This window comes from Panicum virgatum, chromosome 5K, assembly GCF_016808335.1.
Source record: "Panicum virgatum strain AP13 chromosome 5K, P.virgatum_v5, whole genome shotgun sequence".
In the NCBI taxonomy this organism is placed as follows: domain Eukaryota; kingdom Viridiplantae; phylum Streptophyta; class Magnoliopsida; order Poales; family Poaceae; genus Panicum; species Panicum virgatum.
The window spans coordinates 12,249,942-12,266,251 of record NC_053140.1 but is presented as its reverse complement, the minus strand read 5'-3'; the positions used below and the strand labels follow the sequence as shown (position 1 = coordinate 12,266,251).

The window sequence follows — 16,310 nt, the reverse complement described above, 5'->3', positions numbered from 1 at the left end:
TCAAAGATCACCATGACAAGGATTGTTAGGTAGTTTCGTTCTCTTAGGGCAGTTGTTTCCACGATGAGCTGGCTTACGCTTCTCCACAACCCACTGTGACACGTAGTAGTAGTAAGGAGGTATGTGAGATTGGGTCACGAAATCAAACTTCTCTCCACATCTCACAGACCTTGCTGCTGCAAACACATCCCCGGTCAACATCTTGCTCGCCGCGTCCCCTTCCAGCGACCTCGTCTTGTACCTCCTGTAGCAGAGTATCGGGGGGCAATCCTGCTTCACGCCGTGGATGTACGAGAGGTACCTCTCGCCGGACCGCGCCGGCGCCGCCCTCGGGTCCACCCCGAAGACGCGAGCGTGCATCCGCATCGACTTCCTCACGTAGCCCAGCGCCCGGGCCCAGAACTCCGCGCTCAGGTTGGCCCTGAGCGCCCTCGTGATGGCGCCGGTCATCATGAACGAGGCGCCGTCGATCTCCGCCGCGATCCGCTCGGCTATGGGGACGAGGCTCGGGTGGTGGTCGTACGGGTCCGCGCTCCCGAAGGCCAGGACTCTGAAGAAGTACCAGTACTCCTCCCTGCGCAGCCTCGTCAGCCGGAGAGCCTGCACGGTCCCGAGGCCCGACACGCGGTCATCCATCCGGCTGATGAGGATGGCCTTGGTGCCGTCCGATCGACGGCGCAGGGATTGGTGGAGCTTGCCCCATGCCGCCAGATCCGTGTCCTGGCCGAGCTCCACGACCATCAGAGACCTCGGGCCGAGCTTGTGGCCATCCATGGCGCTGTCGCTGCCTGCAGCTAGATCGTTGAGATCGTCGCTGCTGAGACGCAGTATGTTCGGGAAGCTCCTCTGCACCGCCTCTTCTCTGCAGGCGTGCTCAACTAGGGTGCTCTTCCCGATGTAGAACGGCCCGGTGACGGGGAGCACATCCAACGATGAGCAAGGGTTCAGCAGGAAGCTGACGATGTGCTCCTTCTCCATGCGCCGGCCGAACATGCACCTCTCCATGAACAGGTACGCGCTGTATGGCTGGCGAGCGACCGGGGGGCATTGCATCAGAAGTAGGAGGAACTCCTTCATGTCGTCGAGCACGGCTTCTAGCTCGTCGATGATTTGTGCTTGGAGCTCGTGTTGGCGAGGGAGGCATGCTTGGGAGGTGTCGAGCAGGTAGAAGCCCCGGTACATGGAGTCCCGGAGCTGCTTGAGCTGCAGGAGCATGCCGTGGTTGGCGATCCGCCGCCCGTCGGCCTCCTCGACGACGGTGCGAGCTCGCAGGAGCAGCCGCTGCAGCCGTGGCGTGGCGGCGGCGGCGGCGGCGCGGTGAGCCTGCTGGGATCTCTGGAGGAGGAAGGAGATGAAGCGGCTGATGAGGTCACTGGCCACTGCGGATAGCACAGCGTCCATTGTTTTTGACCTTTTGTGCTGCCATGGAAGACACGATGCAGGTGAACATATATTGCTGGGAGCCTGAGACTGGAGGTGGTGATGGGGATGGGAGTGGAAAACACGTGTCCGAGGCCACACGCAGGGCTGCAAAGGCAACCAAAAGTCAGGGTCGTTGACTTTACTTATCGAATGAGTCCTTAGTTTTCTTGTGTCCCTGAATTTTTGTTACACAGCTGACCGACGCGCAGCCGGAGACGTTACGGCGCCGGTGACGGTGACCGGCGGCCATGGGTGCTACGCCGCTTCCAGCCACTCGATTTGGCTGTTGATGTGATGGCTACATGAAGGCGTATTTATATTTGGAAAAATAGACGTGTTAGTTCTTTAACTTCACTCTAAGGATCAAGTTGATCCCGCCTTAACTTTAAAAAGGTCAATTTAGTCCCTTAACTTTTATTTTTATGTCAAATTTATCTTTATAGCAATGTGATAATACCATGAGACTAATGCGAAATGTCCTCTTTACCCTTGGCTATTTCCTCTTGTTCACAATTCGTAGGTTGAGCGGTGTCGTGGAAAGTTGATCAAATATATGCATGTTGTTCTTATATAATCTATATTAAATTAAATACGAAATGGAACTTCAATGAATACGAGAGACAACAAGCCTAGAGAAACAACAATGGGCCTATTATGTCGTATCATTGATTAATTATAGCGATACAATAATGAAAATGGAGTAGAGCCAAGGGTAAAAATAATTTTTCACACTAGTATCAAGTTAGTAGGAAGACCCACATCAGCACAAGGAAAAGTTTGACTCAAGATTAGATTAGCCAATCAAAAAGTTTTTTTTGCGACCGTGCCTGAGCATGTTTTTCATTAAGAAGAAGAGAGTTTTTACTACAAAAGGACCAACCCTCCCCAAGCAAATAGACTACACTGTTGACAGTGCGCGACTCGGAAACCTACCTAGAGCAGCAACTACTGGCTCAAGGCACCTAGCTCTGCCTGAAACCAGGAAACAATCTCATCAACCACCTAAACCCGTACCTCGTCGATCGTTCTAACACAGAGATGGAAAGTTCTATTGTTTCGCTCCTTCCAAAACATCCAACAGGTCAGCACGACCAAGGTATCGAAACATTGTGGGACCAACTGATCTGTTATTTCTGACACAGCCAATCTGTAAGCTGAGGGACCAACTTGATCCTCGGAGGCGAGCTAAGTTGAGGGACTAAAATGTTGATGACCCAGTTCGGTTGGCTGGAGCAGCCACCACTAGTTTATTTGTCACTGTAGCTGCAGTGCTTCGGGAGAACCACCAGTGGTTGGAGCAGCCGCGACACTGGCTTACTTTTCATTTGTAGCTACAGGCTTCGTGAGGGGATTTTGCCTTTATAATTTGAAAAATGAACCACCAGTGGTTGGAGCAGCCACGGCTGATTTTTTTTCCCAGCCGAACAAGCGGTATTTTGCCTTTATAATTTGAGAAATGAAAAGGTGATGAAAAAGGAGAGCCAGGAATTGCAGTCCAGTCCACGCACCGCGCGACTCGTTCGTGTCGTCGGGGCTCCCTTTGACGGGCTGCACGGGGAATGGCCCCGTTTACTGGTGATTTGGGCAGCGACCAGCCCAACTTGCCGTGGTTGGAACCTTAGAAAAAGTCTCGAGAAACCAATCCTAACAGGATTTTTTTAATAAAGAAATATAAGAATGAATGAGGATGGCAGTTTAAGAGCAGCTCCAATAGACTCTTCAAATGAGAACGGATCGGCAAAAAAAGAAAAACAGGGCTGAAATCGCGTTCCAATGGACTCGTCATCCCCTCCCATCGCTATCCTCGTCGCTATCTCTCCCCTCCCGCGTCGCTTTCTTTTCCGAGCGACGCTAGCTCAACATCCCCTCGCTCGCACGCCCTCCCACGCCCTCCCCCTCCTCTCGCCTCCTCTTCCTGCGTTCGCCCGCAGCTGCCCCTCCGGCCTCCGCCGGCCCGGCGACCTCCGCTCCGCCTCCTCCTGCCGTCGATCCCTATCCTCCGCTGGCCCCGCGACCTCCGCTCCGCCTCATCCCGCCGCCGCTCCGGCCTTTGCTGGCCCCGCGACCTCCGCTCCGCCGCAATCCGCCGCCGCTGGCCCGGCGACCCTCGCTCCACCTCCTCCCGCCGCTGTTCCGGCTTCTGCCGGCCCCGCGAGCCCCGCTGCGGCCTCCACTCCGGCGCGGCGCGGAGCTGCTCCACCTCCAGCTTGAACCCGCCGGCGTGGCCCTGCTCGCCAGAGACGCCGTCCTTGGTGCGGACGGCGGGGAAGGGGCGGCGGATGGTGAGGCCAGGTAGCAGGAGGGGACGATGGGGATCGGCGGCGGCATGGGAAAAGAAGAAATTTATGGCCAGTCTTGGATAGCAGATACTTATAGAAAGCCAAGGTTAACTAGATGGGTAGTTAAATTGTAATATGAAGAGTAGGATTTAGAGCATCTCTTGGAGATGCTCTAATAGCCCTTTTTATTCTCCAGCTTATCTATGAACGGCAAAGAAGTACTCCCTCCATTCCAAAATGTACGTCGTTTTGACTTTTTTAGATTCAGGGATCAATTGGGCTAAGTCATGGCCCGGGGCGGGGCAAGTCTGGACTTCCCATCTCACAAGCCGAAACGCCTACTTGTGCTTGTGCATGGTCAGCAATCAGCACCACTTGTTCCTCAAAAAAAAAAAAAATCAGCACCACTTGTGCTCAAAAAAAAAAAAGAGAAAGAGAGAGAACAATTAGCACCACTACGAGCAACAGTGCTGTTCCTGAATTCATGTTCATTCTTCCTCCTCAGCTCCCCTCGTGTCTTTCTCTTCTAGAACATCTGAGTACCTACTAATTGCTGAGACTTTTTGGCTCCACCATTACCTACTAATTAGCATGCACTTCCCTTGACCGGCGTGCTGGTCAGAGTTGGTGGCTGGCTGACATTTGCTTCAGCCGTGGATCAGTCGGCTCGAACTACAGCACGCACATCATTAACATTAACCAACCGAATTAAGAATATCGACCTAATCGAATGAAGTCCCAGCCTCATATATGGGCCTTGTTTGATTCTCTGCGCTAGTGAATGCTAGAAAATTTTAACCGCTAATTACGGTGTTAAATAAAATCAGTTTATAAAACCAACTTCAGAACCCCTGCGCTATGAATCATGAAGAATCTAATGAGGTCTTGGACTGTGTGATTAGAGGATGGTACTATAGCATCACTGTAGCCAATAATCGATTAATTACCGTCATTAGATTCGTCGCGAAAAGTTATATCCATCTCTAAAAAAGTTTTGCAAATAGACTTCATTTAGCACTCCATGTATGCGAGATTCTTTTCTCGGTTTGTGTGCGCTAAGAAGAACCAAACAAGGCCATGCATATGCGCACGTGCACGATGCATGGGCATACTACATGTCTCCTACAGGCTACAACTTTTAATTAAAGATCTGAACACTGCCAGAAAACTACTCATTCGTCCGCGGAGGTTAGTATCGGGCGCACTTTGGCCCGGTACTAACATGCATCTTTAGTACCGGGCCAAAGCTACAGTACCGCCTGGAGCCATTTAGTACTGGCTGGAACCACCTAGCCGTTTCGCCCCGGCTGTCGGTGGCCACTTAGTACCGGCTGGAGCCACCAGCCGGTACTAAATGGAGCCGAGCCAATTTAGTACCGGCTGGAGGTTTCGACCGGTACTAAATTGCGACTTCTAGTACCGGCTGGAGCCACCAGCCGGTACTAATCCTCCTAATATAAATCACCTCGTCTTCTTCGAGCCCGGGCCAACCATTTGATCGAGCTCGGGCTTTCTTCCCATTGCGAGTTAGAGAGGAGGTGCTGCCCCATTTTCTCAAATTTTGTGGAGATTACACTCATCCAAGTGCACTAAAGGTTTGCAACTTCTTCCTCTCTTATTTGATGGTATTTATTATTTATTTCATGCTCTGTAGTTTGAGATATTTGTGATTTTTAGAAATATATAGAATGAACAAGTTTTCTATGGTTTATGGATGGATTTGAGATGCATAGAACCCATTACTTGAATTTGGAGAAGGTGTATTGGATAGTTTCAATGTGGATAATTTATAGGGATTTTTTTCAATTTTTTTCAAGTGGCATGGTTAATTAGTTTGGTATTTGTTATGCATTTAGTTGCATTATTTTGGCACTCTAATGATGTATTTATTCGGGCTCATATGGAAACCATCGATAAGTTTAAAAAATGTATGTTAGTGAGACATTGTTTTAGTTGCATTATTTTGGCACTCTAACGATGGTTTACAATTTATATTTTCATTTTAATTCTAATAATTTGTTCATTTTCTTACATTTATTTGATTAGTGTACTGAAATTGGTTTTGTTTTTTAATGAGACATATAATTGACCTGTTATTAATATTACTTCTTAGAAATGCCTTTGCAACATGATGCCTTTGAGCGTCGAGCTGCGGCTCGGGTGACGGTACGCAATCAATTAGAGCACACCGGTCATTCGCTTGAGTTCCACCCTGCAGAGCGTGTTGGTCTTGTTAGCGGTCGTATTCGTCGTTTGATTAAGAAAGCTTTTCATATATTCTCCCTTGGCAAAGAAAGCCGTAAATTTTATCATGAATTTTACGTCGAGTTGCATGGTACTGATGATGATCGTGAGTTGATAGCCCGATATAATGCAAGACGTGAAGAGTCGGGGCTGGCGGAATATGACCGTTCAGTGTCAAGACTTCGCGAGGCAGTTCACGAGGCATCGGTCAAAAGATCTCATGATGAGTAGTTTATATTAGGTAGCTAGCATGTAGTGTAATCTATATTTATTAATTTGGACTTTTATTTATCATGTTGTTTAATTTAAGCATGTTATGTGATGGATATTCGTACCTTTTGTATTTCAATATTAAATTCGCGGAAATGGCAATGATATTAATACAAGTAAAATAATGTTGTTACTTAATACAAAATTGTAGATCGATGGACCGACAATGGATGTACGGCGACCGGTGCACCATGGCGTGGATTAATGGTCTAAAGTCTTTTCTCGATGCAATGGAGGCCCACAAGTCATCGAAAGGTTTCATGTGTTGTCCATGCCGCTTTTGCCAAAATAAAAAGGAATACTCTAAGAGAAGCACTCTACACGCCCTCATTTATGAAAAGGGTTTCATGGATAACTATACTCTTTGGACCAAGCACGGTGAATCTGGAGTTGTGATGCAAGATGGTGAAGAAGATGATGATCATAATATTGCAGACTGGGCTCATCTATATGAAGCGGGAGTCTTTGAAGATGAACCCATGGACGATGCTGAAGAAATGGACGAGGCTTGAGAAAATGCAGCAGAAGACCAACCACCTGATGAATTAGGTCAGGTTCTAGTGCATTCACAAAGAGACTGTGAAACATTAAAGGAGTCAAAGAAGTTTGAGAAGATGTTTGAGGATCACAAAAAATTATTATATCTAGATTGCAAGCAAGGGCTTAAAAAGTTGGGTACCACACTTGAAATGATACAGTGGAAGGCAGCTAATGGTGTCACCGATAAGAGATTTGAGGAGCTACTTGGAATCGTAAAAAAACATGCTTCCGGAGAGGAATGAACTGCCCTTTACAATATACGAAGCAAAGAAAGTTGTTTGCCCTCTTGAATTGGAGGTACAAAATATTCACGCATGTCCTAACGATTGTATTCTCTATCGAGGTGCAGAATATGAGAAACTGGATGCTTGTCTTGTCTGTGATGCAAAACGGTACAAGATCAGACAAAATAATCCTGGTGATCTCGACGGGGAGCCCGTCAAGAAAAAAGTTCCCACTAAGGTTATGTGGTATTTCCCAGTAATACCACGTTTGAAGAGCTTTTTCAGAAATAAATCCAATGCTAAATTGATGCGGTGGCACAAAAAAGAGCGTAAGTAAGATCAGATGCTGAGACACCCTGCGGATGGGTCCCAGTGGAGAAATGTGGATAGAGAATTCCCAGATTTTGATAATGACCCAAGGAACATAAGATTCGGTTTAAGTACGGACGGAATGAATCCATTCGGCGAGTGGGGCAGCAGTCACAGTACATGGCCTGTGACCCTCTGTATGTTCAACCTTCCTTCTTGGCTATGCATGAAGCGGAAGTACATGATGATGCCGGTGCTTACCCAAGACCAAAAACAACCGGGCAATGATATTGACGTGTACCAAGACCGTTGGTTGATGAACTTTTACTGCTGTGGAATGAGGAAGGTGTACGTGTTTGGGACGAGTACAAACAGAAATTTTTTTGACCTACGAGCATTGCTTTTCGTTACCATCAACGATTGGCCTGCACTTAGCAATCTATCCAAACAGTCGAATAAGGGATACCAGGCATGCACTCATTGTCTAGAAGAAACCGATAGCTTGTATCTAAAAAATTGTAAAAAAATCGTGTACATGAGCCATCGTCGATTCCTTCCCCTCAACCACCCCTTGAGAAGAAAAGAAAAACATTTCAAAGGGGAACCAAAAACTCGTGCTAAGACTATGTTCCGAAACGGGAAGCGTGTTTTTTCGATGGTGAAGAATGTTCATGTCGTGTTTGAAAAGGGCCGTGGAAGCCAACAAGTTCTGAATGATGAAAATGATCATGCCCCAATGTGGAAGAAGAAGTCCATACTATAGCAGCTCTCATATTGGGAAGTCCTGGAGGTCCGCAACACAATCGATGTGATGCACTTGATGAAGAATCTTTGTGTGAACCTGCTAGGATTCCTCGATACATATGGGCAGTCAAAAGATACACTTGAACAAAGATGTGATTTGAAAGAAACAAAACAATGAGAAGACCTACGTTCTGAGAAGAGAGAAAATGGACATCACTACTTACGTCCTGCTAGCTACACTCTCAGCAAAGAGGAGAAGAAAAACATGTTTGAATGCTTGAACAGTATAAAGGTACCGTCCGGTTACTCCTCGAATATGCAGGGAAGAATTAGTATGAAAGGGAAAAAGTTCACAAACTTAAAATCTCATGATTGCTACGTTCTGATGACCCAATTGCTTCCAGTCGCGTTGAGGGGTATTCTACTAGAAAATGTAAGATTAGCAATGGTGAAACTATGTGCCTTTCTTAATGAAATTTCGCAGAAGGCAATCAATCCAAATAAGCTATGTTCCGGTATGGGATGACAATGGTGGACTTAAAAAAAATTGGATATAAAGACGAACCATTCGTCCTCGCCAAGGATGTGACGCATGTGTTCTATGTGAAGTACATGGCAAGCAAACCTAAAAAAAATTAAGGCAAGTCCGACGACGAGCCAAAACGCCACATAGTTCTTTCAGGAAAAAGAAAAATCATTAGAGTTGAAGATATTTCGGACAAGTCAGAAGACATTGATCAGTTTGATGACCGTCCTCCATTCTCGGTCGATGTTGACCCCAGCATCCTGTTATCCAAAGAGGACACTCCTTACTTGCGCCGTGATCATAATCAAGGGACATTCATAAAAAGAAAGGTTATGAACGCTCCATTAAACGATGATGTGTAATTAATATGTTGTACTTTGATGTTTATGTGACCAAGTGATTAATGTAATATATTTGAAACTTATTTTGAACTCAATATGACGAATTCAGATCGTAAACCTATAATCGATTTGATGTTGTGATGTAAAGTATAATACTATTAATTTTTATTGTTACAATAGTATTTTTTTCAATACGATTAATTAAGTGCTTAAATATTAAATATATGCATTTTATGCATTTGTATAATACTTTACACACTAAAAACACATTTGACACACTAATATAATAAATTTTGATCTCAATACGATAAATTAAGTGTTTAAATAGTGAATTTATCTATTTTCTAGACTTTTATTGAATTTATTGCACATAAAACATATTTAAACGAATTGAAATTTGAAATTTAGTGTCAATACTTTGAATTTAGTGCAAAGACTAATACTTATTAAGATTAACGTATGTTTAACAAAAATAATATAATTTTGCATGGTGAAAATAGTACATATATTTGTTTTTTAATTATTTAATGAATTTTATTGCACATAAAACATATTTAAATGAATTACAAAACAATTACAAAACTGAAAAAGTCAGAATCATTTTGGGCATTTAGTACCGGACCATTGTTGCAGCCGTTGCAGCCGGTACTAAACTGCCTCCCAAAAATTTCCCGCGTGTTGGTGCAGTTTAGTACCGACTAGAACCAGGGCCCGGTACTAAACTGCGCCATTAAGTACTGGGCCTTGGTTCCAGCCGGCACTAAACTGCGGTGGCAATAGTTTAGTACCGGGGGAGGAGAAGGCCCGGTACTAAACTGTCTGCAATAAAGGGGGGATCGAGAACCTAGCCGTTTTCGATCCCCCCATTCACATCGCCTGCTCGATCGTCGTCGTCGTCATCACCGCCGCCCCCGTGCGCCGCCACTCCGGGCCGCCTCCGCCACCACGCTGCCGACCACTCCACGCGCCGTCGTCCTCCACGCGCCGGCGTCCTCCTCGCCTCCGCGCCACCGCCCTCCTCCGGGCCGCCGCCGCTCGACCCGGCCCCGCCGCGCCGTGTGCCTCCTCCTCGGCGCCACGCAGCTGCCCCCTCCACGCGCCGCTGTCGACTGCCTCGCCACGTCCGCCGCCGCCGTGGGTAACACGCCCGCCGGCCACCCCCCTCCCCCTACCCCGACGCCCCCGCCGCGCGCCGGCCCGGCGACGCGCCGGCTGCAGGATGCTGACGTCAGCGCTCTTGGGGGCTGACGTCAGCATTTTTTTTCAAGGATAAATTATGGAAAATGTAGAGAAACTATGAATAATAATAGAAAATGTATGAAAAATGTAGAGAAATTATGGATAATGTAGAGGAATTATGGATAATTATGGAAAATGTAGAGGAATTATGGAAAATTTTGAAAAATATGGAAATTATGAAATGTAGCGGCCTTCTGGATGGTTCTGGCCTGTCGAATTCTGGCTCTTGCCCTCTCGGGCCTTCTGGCCCTCTCGCGCCCTTCTGGCCCCTTTCTGGCCCTTCTGCCCCCTGTCTGGCCCCTCCTGGCCCCTGTCGGGCCCTTCTGGCCCCTCCTGGCCCCTGTCGCGCCCTTCTGGCCCTTCTGCCTGTCGCGCCCTTCTGCGAAAAGTTATGGAACAGTTGGACCCTTATGAAAAATTATTGCTTAGGTATATTGTATAGAAGTATGTCCTTTATATCTTGTAGTAATTATAGATATTGTACAAAAATCTTATATATTAGAGAAAACTTCATGTCTTTACGAGCTTCACAATTTATTGTTTGAATTGGTATTTTTGAATTGTGTATATTATGAAATGTATATGATGTAAATTTTGTCTTGTACAGCTTTATCTATTGAATTTCTAATTTTCTTTGTAAATTTTAGTTTGCTATACTATAAACAGGTCTAATTAGTAGAAATTCAGGTCACATTGTATATAAGATGTAAATGATGTAAATTTTAGGAAATTTTTCCATGTCAGTGTTGTACGGCTTTATCGAAGGCGCACTTGTCTTTTTTTTATACATTGTTAATTAGTACAAAATTGCATATCATACATATGTTGATTCACATAGGAAACGAAATGGAACCCTTTCGCCGTGATGACGACGAGGCCTTTCTTGCGGACATAATTGGTACGGGTACGCACCACTACGAAGAGGATGCTGCCGAGGACGATGGCAGCCAATACCTTAACGATACTGGCGATGGCGATGATAACTAGGCAGAAGATGGGTCTGTACAAGATAATAGTGCAGAGGTATATACAATCCGTGCTTATGTATCTAAACATACGCATTAATTCTGTATGTAAGTACAATTCGTACTAAATACATATTTTTCTAGGCATCCGGATCGACTAGGAAACCAAAACAGAAACGAGGGTCGAAGAAAATTATGGAGGGGCACACTATTATCAATTCACTCCACCCTGACGACGAACCAAAGTCTCTGAAGGGTGTGAAGACGACTGTGGTGAATCAATGTAGATGTTTTGTCAGGGACCACATTCCCATTAGCTTCAGGCTATGGAAGAAAAGTAAAGCCACATATATGGATGCTGCATCATCCCCGAGACTGAGAAAGAAATGTTATGGCAGATGTGAAAAGGCACTTCAGCTTTCCGGAGGACAAAGAATAACTGTTTAAGGATTGGGTCATGAAGAAGATGGCTATTGCTTTTCAGATGTTCAAGAAAAATTTGAACAAAGATTATGTTCAAAAGGGACTCACGCCGGACTTCGAGAAAAACTTCAAGAATCAACGTCCTTATTGGAAGGCATTCGTGAAGTACTAGTCGTCCGAGGATAGCGAGAAGAAGACAACCCAAGCCAAAGAGAATGCGAGCAAAAAGAAGCACTTCCATCATCTTGGGCAAGGATGATATGCGTCGGCGATTCCGAAATGGTAGAAGATGGAAGATGATCTCGTTGCCAGAGGAATCGTACCGGCAACTTTCAACTGGCCGATGCGAGCAAAACATTACTTCTACGCTCATGGACGCTCATTGAATATGAAAGATGGGTCGTTCGTCACTAGCGATGCCATAAGGGAAGCGGCCGACAGGCTGTGTCCGAAGGCAGCTTCAAGTCGGACAGAGAGAAAGATGAGCTGACGTACACTCTTGGCACACCGGAACACACAGGACGTGTGCGAGGCATGGGCGTAGTTCCATGGAAGCATGGCTTTAGTGGCGACATAGAGACGTATCGAAGCCGGCAGAGAAGAAAGGCTAAAGTAGCAGAGAAGGTGCGTGCCCTAGAAGAACGGGTTGCTTCGATCGAAGGTGCAATTGCAACTAGCCAGCAGCAGCCACCAGAAGCCAGATCAACTGCTCAGTTGGAGACTAGCCTCGTCGGCTCGCAGCGTTGTAGCAGCGTCGCTTCAACGGAACACCCAGCCACAGAGGAAATGGTTGCGGAACACTACCCTGTGGACGACATTGCCATGAGGACCCCCTGTGAGCTTCTATTTCCGCTAAGAAAAAAATGAAAGTAGTCGCTCACGGGGTTGCTGAAGTCCCTATTCAAGGCGGGACAATCCATGGCATGACGATTCTAGAAGGATATGCTAGAGTCATGGTTGACCATGTCGAGAAAGGATGGGAAAACCTTGACCTCGAGATCCGCGGAGGCGATGGAGAAGAGGAACTAGGACAGGCCCTCCACACTTGGATCTGTTGAAAAAAATAGTACATAATAATTGCAGGAAGGGATCTTAGCCCATCTCCGAGGTCACCGCCAGCTGCTCAAGGGTACCCCAGCGTGGATCCACCATCACCGGCCGCAGCCTAGGACCCCAGCGTTAGTCCATCGCCGTCACCGGCCGCTTCTGGGGACCCTAGTGTTAGTCCGCCTCCGCCATCTCCTCCCCCCGCAAAGAAGAAGAAATCTGCTTGGGTGCCGCCATCGCCACCTTCAAGGCCGAAGAAGACCCAAGAACGAAAGAAGAAAGAGAAGCCTGCGCTAGAAAATTCAGGTTACGAAATGACTCCAGAGGAATTGACTGCTTGGGTGCAAGAAGACGTGCGCAAGCAGTTGAAGCCAAAGAAGCCTCCGCCAAAGGAACCAGTGGATCCCGCAGCGAAGAAATTCTTTCTATCCATGATGTGCCAACCAAAGCCTCCACTGATGTCGGACTAAGACCGCTCGATCACAAAGTCATGGAAGAAGAAGAGTAACCGGCGAGAGAACCAGAGAGTTCCCCAGCTCGGAGAACAATCCAAAAAAGGTACCCCCTCTAGTAGTGCTTTCAAAAGAGGATGAAGCTACTGCTGAGTTTGTCAAGGAAACAAATCTCACAAAAGCTCAGCTCCTAGGTCATGAAAAAAATCCCGATTCACGAAGGGGCAGGAAGAAAGCCATTTGTACTGGGGGAACCACTGCTGTGGCCAGAGTTGATTGACACCCTACCAACAAGAACGCGTGAGTTCCATCAGTGGTACTTGAAAGCATGTGAAGAGGGGTATATAATGCTAGCCGCTCGAATTAAACATACCCATTTCTATCGGGGGAGGATGACATTTGGATCGATTTTGACCATTTTTTGTGTGACATCCTGAAAAACTTACCAAATAAATCACACGCTAAAAATAATTTTAAAAATAATTTTTATCGTAGAGCTCAGTAAACCCTAAACCCTAATTTCCGGAACCTTTTCTCTGTTCCAAACACCGATGTCCCATGCCCGAACCATTTCTCTGTGGCCCTCGTTCCGCGCGCACATGCGAACGCTGCGCGTGGCCAACCGGGGCCGCAATCGCCGCCGGCGCGCGCTCGCTCTCCCTCTCCTTCTTCACTTTTTCTTCTTTCCCATTTTTCTTTTCTTTCCTCCATTTCCTTTTTTCCTTTTTCCTTTTCTTTTTCTCCTCTTTCCCTACTTCCTTTTTCTCTTTTCTTTTTCTCTCTTTCCTTTTTCTCTTTTCTTTTTCTCTCTTTCCTTTTTCTCTCCTCTCCCTCTCTCTCCTTTCTCTCTCTCCACTTCTTTCCCGCGCGCTGCAGAGCAGCCGCGCTCGCCCCGGCCGCTCCCAGCCCGGCCCTCGCGCGCGCGCCTCCTCCCTCGGCCGTGCACCCCGCCGCGCCCACGCACCGCTACCTGCCCCGTGCGTGCGCCCCTAGCCTGCCCACTTGCACGCGCACGTGCCACGCGCGCGCGGCACACCAAGCCGCGACGCCCACGCCACGCCGCGGCCGTCGGCCCACGCACGCCCGGCCCGCCTCCCCTGCCCTGCCCACGCGCGTTCCTGCCCACCCTGCGCCGCTCGCCGCCACCCGAGGTGTCGCGTCACCAGTGCGCGCCGCTCCGTTCCGCGACGCCGAGCACCATTAACACCGCCCCGCACACCTCGCTGGCCTCCCCACCGACCACCACCTCTCCACCGCCTCATTTCGCCTATAAAAGGGACACCCGCGTCGCCCTTCACCTCCACGACCGCCACCGCCGCTCCTAGCCTTCTCCCCGAGCCCCAACACCGCCACCCACCATTGCCGCCGTCCCAGAACGCCGGCCACCGCGGAGCTCCCCTCCCTGCTGCACCACAGCTCGAGCCGAGCTAGGCACTAGGACCCCCGAGGTCCCCTCCTCCTTTTTCCCCGGGTCCGGGCCACTGTTGAGCCCTGCAGCGCCGCCGCCGCGCCGGTCAGGCTGGCCGCCGCCCGCTGCCGTGGAGCCACCTCCACGGGCCTCCTCCGCCCAAATTAAGGGGGGGACTCGATCTCCTATGGGCCCCTCTTCCTTTTTTCCCTGACCCGGGCCGCCGCCATGCCTTGGGTCGCCGGCGAGGGCCGCCGCCGGCGCCCCAAACGCGCATCCCCTACTTTGCGGGAAGGGAGAAGGGAGAGGAAAGGGCTTTTTGCCCAAAGGCCCCTCTCCTTCTCATTATTTCTTTAAGAACCCTTCCACCTTTCTAACCTTTTTCCAAAAGAAGCCCTCCCCTTTATTATATTTCAAAACAGACCCTTCCACTATATAACACATTTATAAATAGACCCCTACACCTTTTCAGTATGTCCCAGATATTTCTAGAAATTGTGATCAGGCCATTCCACGCTCAGAAATAATTGCAAATAGGCCCCTGGACTCTGATTTAACCCCTAAACCTTTATATAACCTATAATTTCATGCGCCAAACAACCTCGGATCGACCTAAAACTTTATCACGCCTCTCATAACATAGTTTTATCCATGCCATTAGGAAACCACCCAAAAATATTACTCCGAACTCCATATCTTAACTATTTCCGATTCGAGCTCAACAAAAAAACTTTTATTTCTGTTTCTTGATTGTGTGCATGTTTGTATGCGTCGTAGATCACGGTGTGAACGAGGGAGAACCCGTCGACGAGCAGTACTGTGAGCAGGCGAACAAGGACCAGTTCCGCCACCCCGAACCCGAAGGACAGTGCTTCGACCAGGACCTCCCCGAAGGCTTTGAAGACGGCAAGTTCAATCCCATCCTTTGATGCATACTTTTGTCCTAGTTTTTATAAACACAACCTATTGGCATGTTTTAGAAAATTGCATATGTTTTGCCTGCTGAAAACACGGTTGGATAGCCACCCCTTGATTTGTTATAACCATTCCTTGACCACCTATATTAATGTCTGGTTTTGCTTGGATGTTAATCGATGCAAGAACGCTTAGGGCCTTATACAACTTGTTTTATAAAGAAAACGTGTGTGTGGGGGAAGGGATAACAGTGGAATTTTTGAAAGATAAGTCTAGACGGGATGGATGACATTTCTGTGTGATTTGCCGCTTGGTGTGCTTATGCCTGTGTGGCAGAGCAAGGAAGGGAGATATCCATCTTGTCACCACTAAGGACCGAGTTGGTGTGTCATCTCACCTAACTCCACTATCGTGCAAACCACTCGACCGTTGAATGGGCAACGGCTTAGCATAAACCCCACTAGTTAGTCTGATAGCCATTAGGAGAGCTGAGAGCAACGGGTGATCAAGGAGAAAGGATTAGCTCTGTGTGACTTATGCCCCGGTTAAAACCTCTGTGATAGGTCAATGACCCCTTGGTGCATCCCGTGATGGCTAGTCAGGTCTAGCTAATGTGGGTAATGGCTTTGTTGGGATCTGCACCGATACTAAGGTGATCGAGTTGCGGTACCCCACTTGTGGGTAAAGTTGCACACCTCTGCAGAGTTAAAATCTATTCGAATAGACATGCCCACGGTACTGGGCGAGTTACGGTGTGGTCACATAACTAGTGTTTATTCTGGGATGGGTTGGCGTGAGTTGTTTTGGTAAAGTGTCCGGCAGTTGTGCCGTGTGCTACGGCGGATGAGGAGTCCGGTAGCAGTCTAAAACTTGGATCCTGTGTGGATCAACCCTTCGTGTTACTCGGTACAAGGAAACTGGTTTTGGAAATGTTTTCTTTCAAAATGAACCTTTGCATAAAA

The 16,310-nt window shown here is 47.8% G+C and overlaps 1 protein-coding gene across 1 annotated transcript; it reads right to left on the bottom strand.

Moving 5' to 3' along the window:
* LOC120709699 (putative disease resistance protein RGA1) lies at nucleotides 1-1,401 on the bottom strand. The gene has a single exon (XM_039995367.1). The coding sequence runs from the start codon at nucleotides 1,399-1,401 to the stop codon at nucleotides 1-3; it is 1,401 nt and encodes a 466-aa protein (XP_039851301.1).
* Nucleotides 1,402-16,310: the final 14,909 nt, after the last annotated feature.

What these genes read in the sequence shown, in the direction of transcription:
- LOC120709699 (XM_039995367.1), bottom strand. Translation starts at nt 1,401, where the DNA reads ATGGACGCTGTGCTATCCGCAGTGGCCAGTGACCTCATCAGCCGCTTC.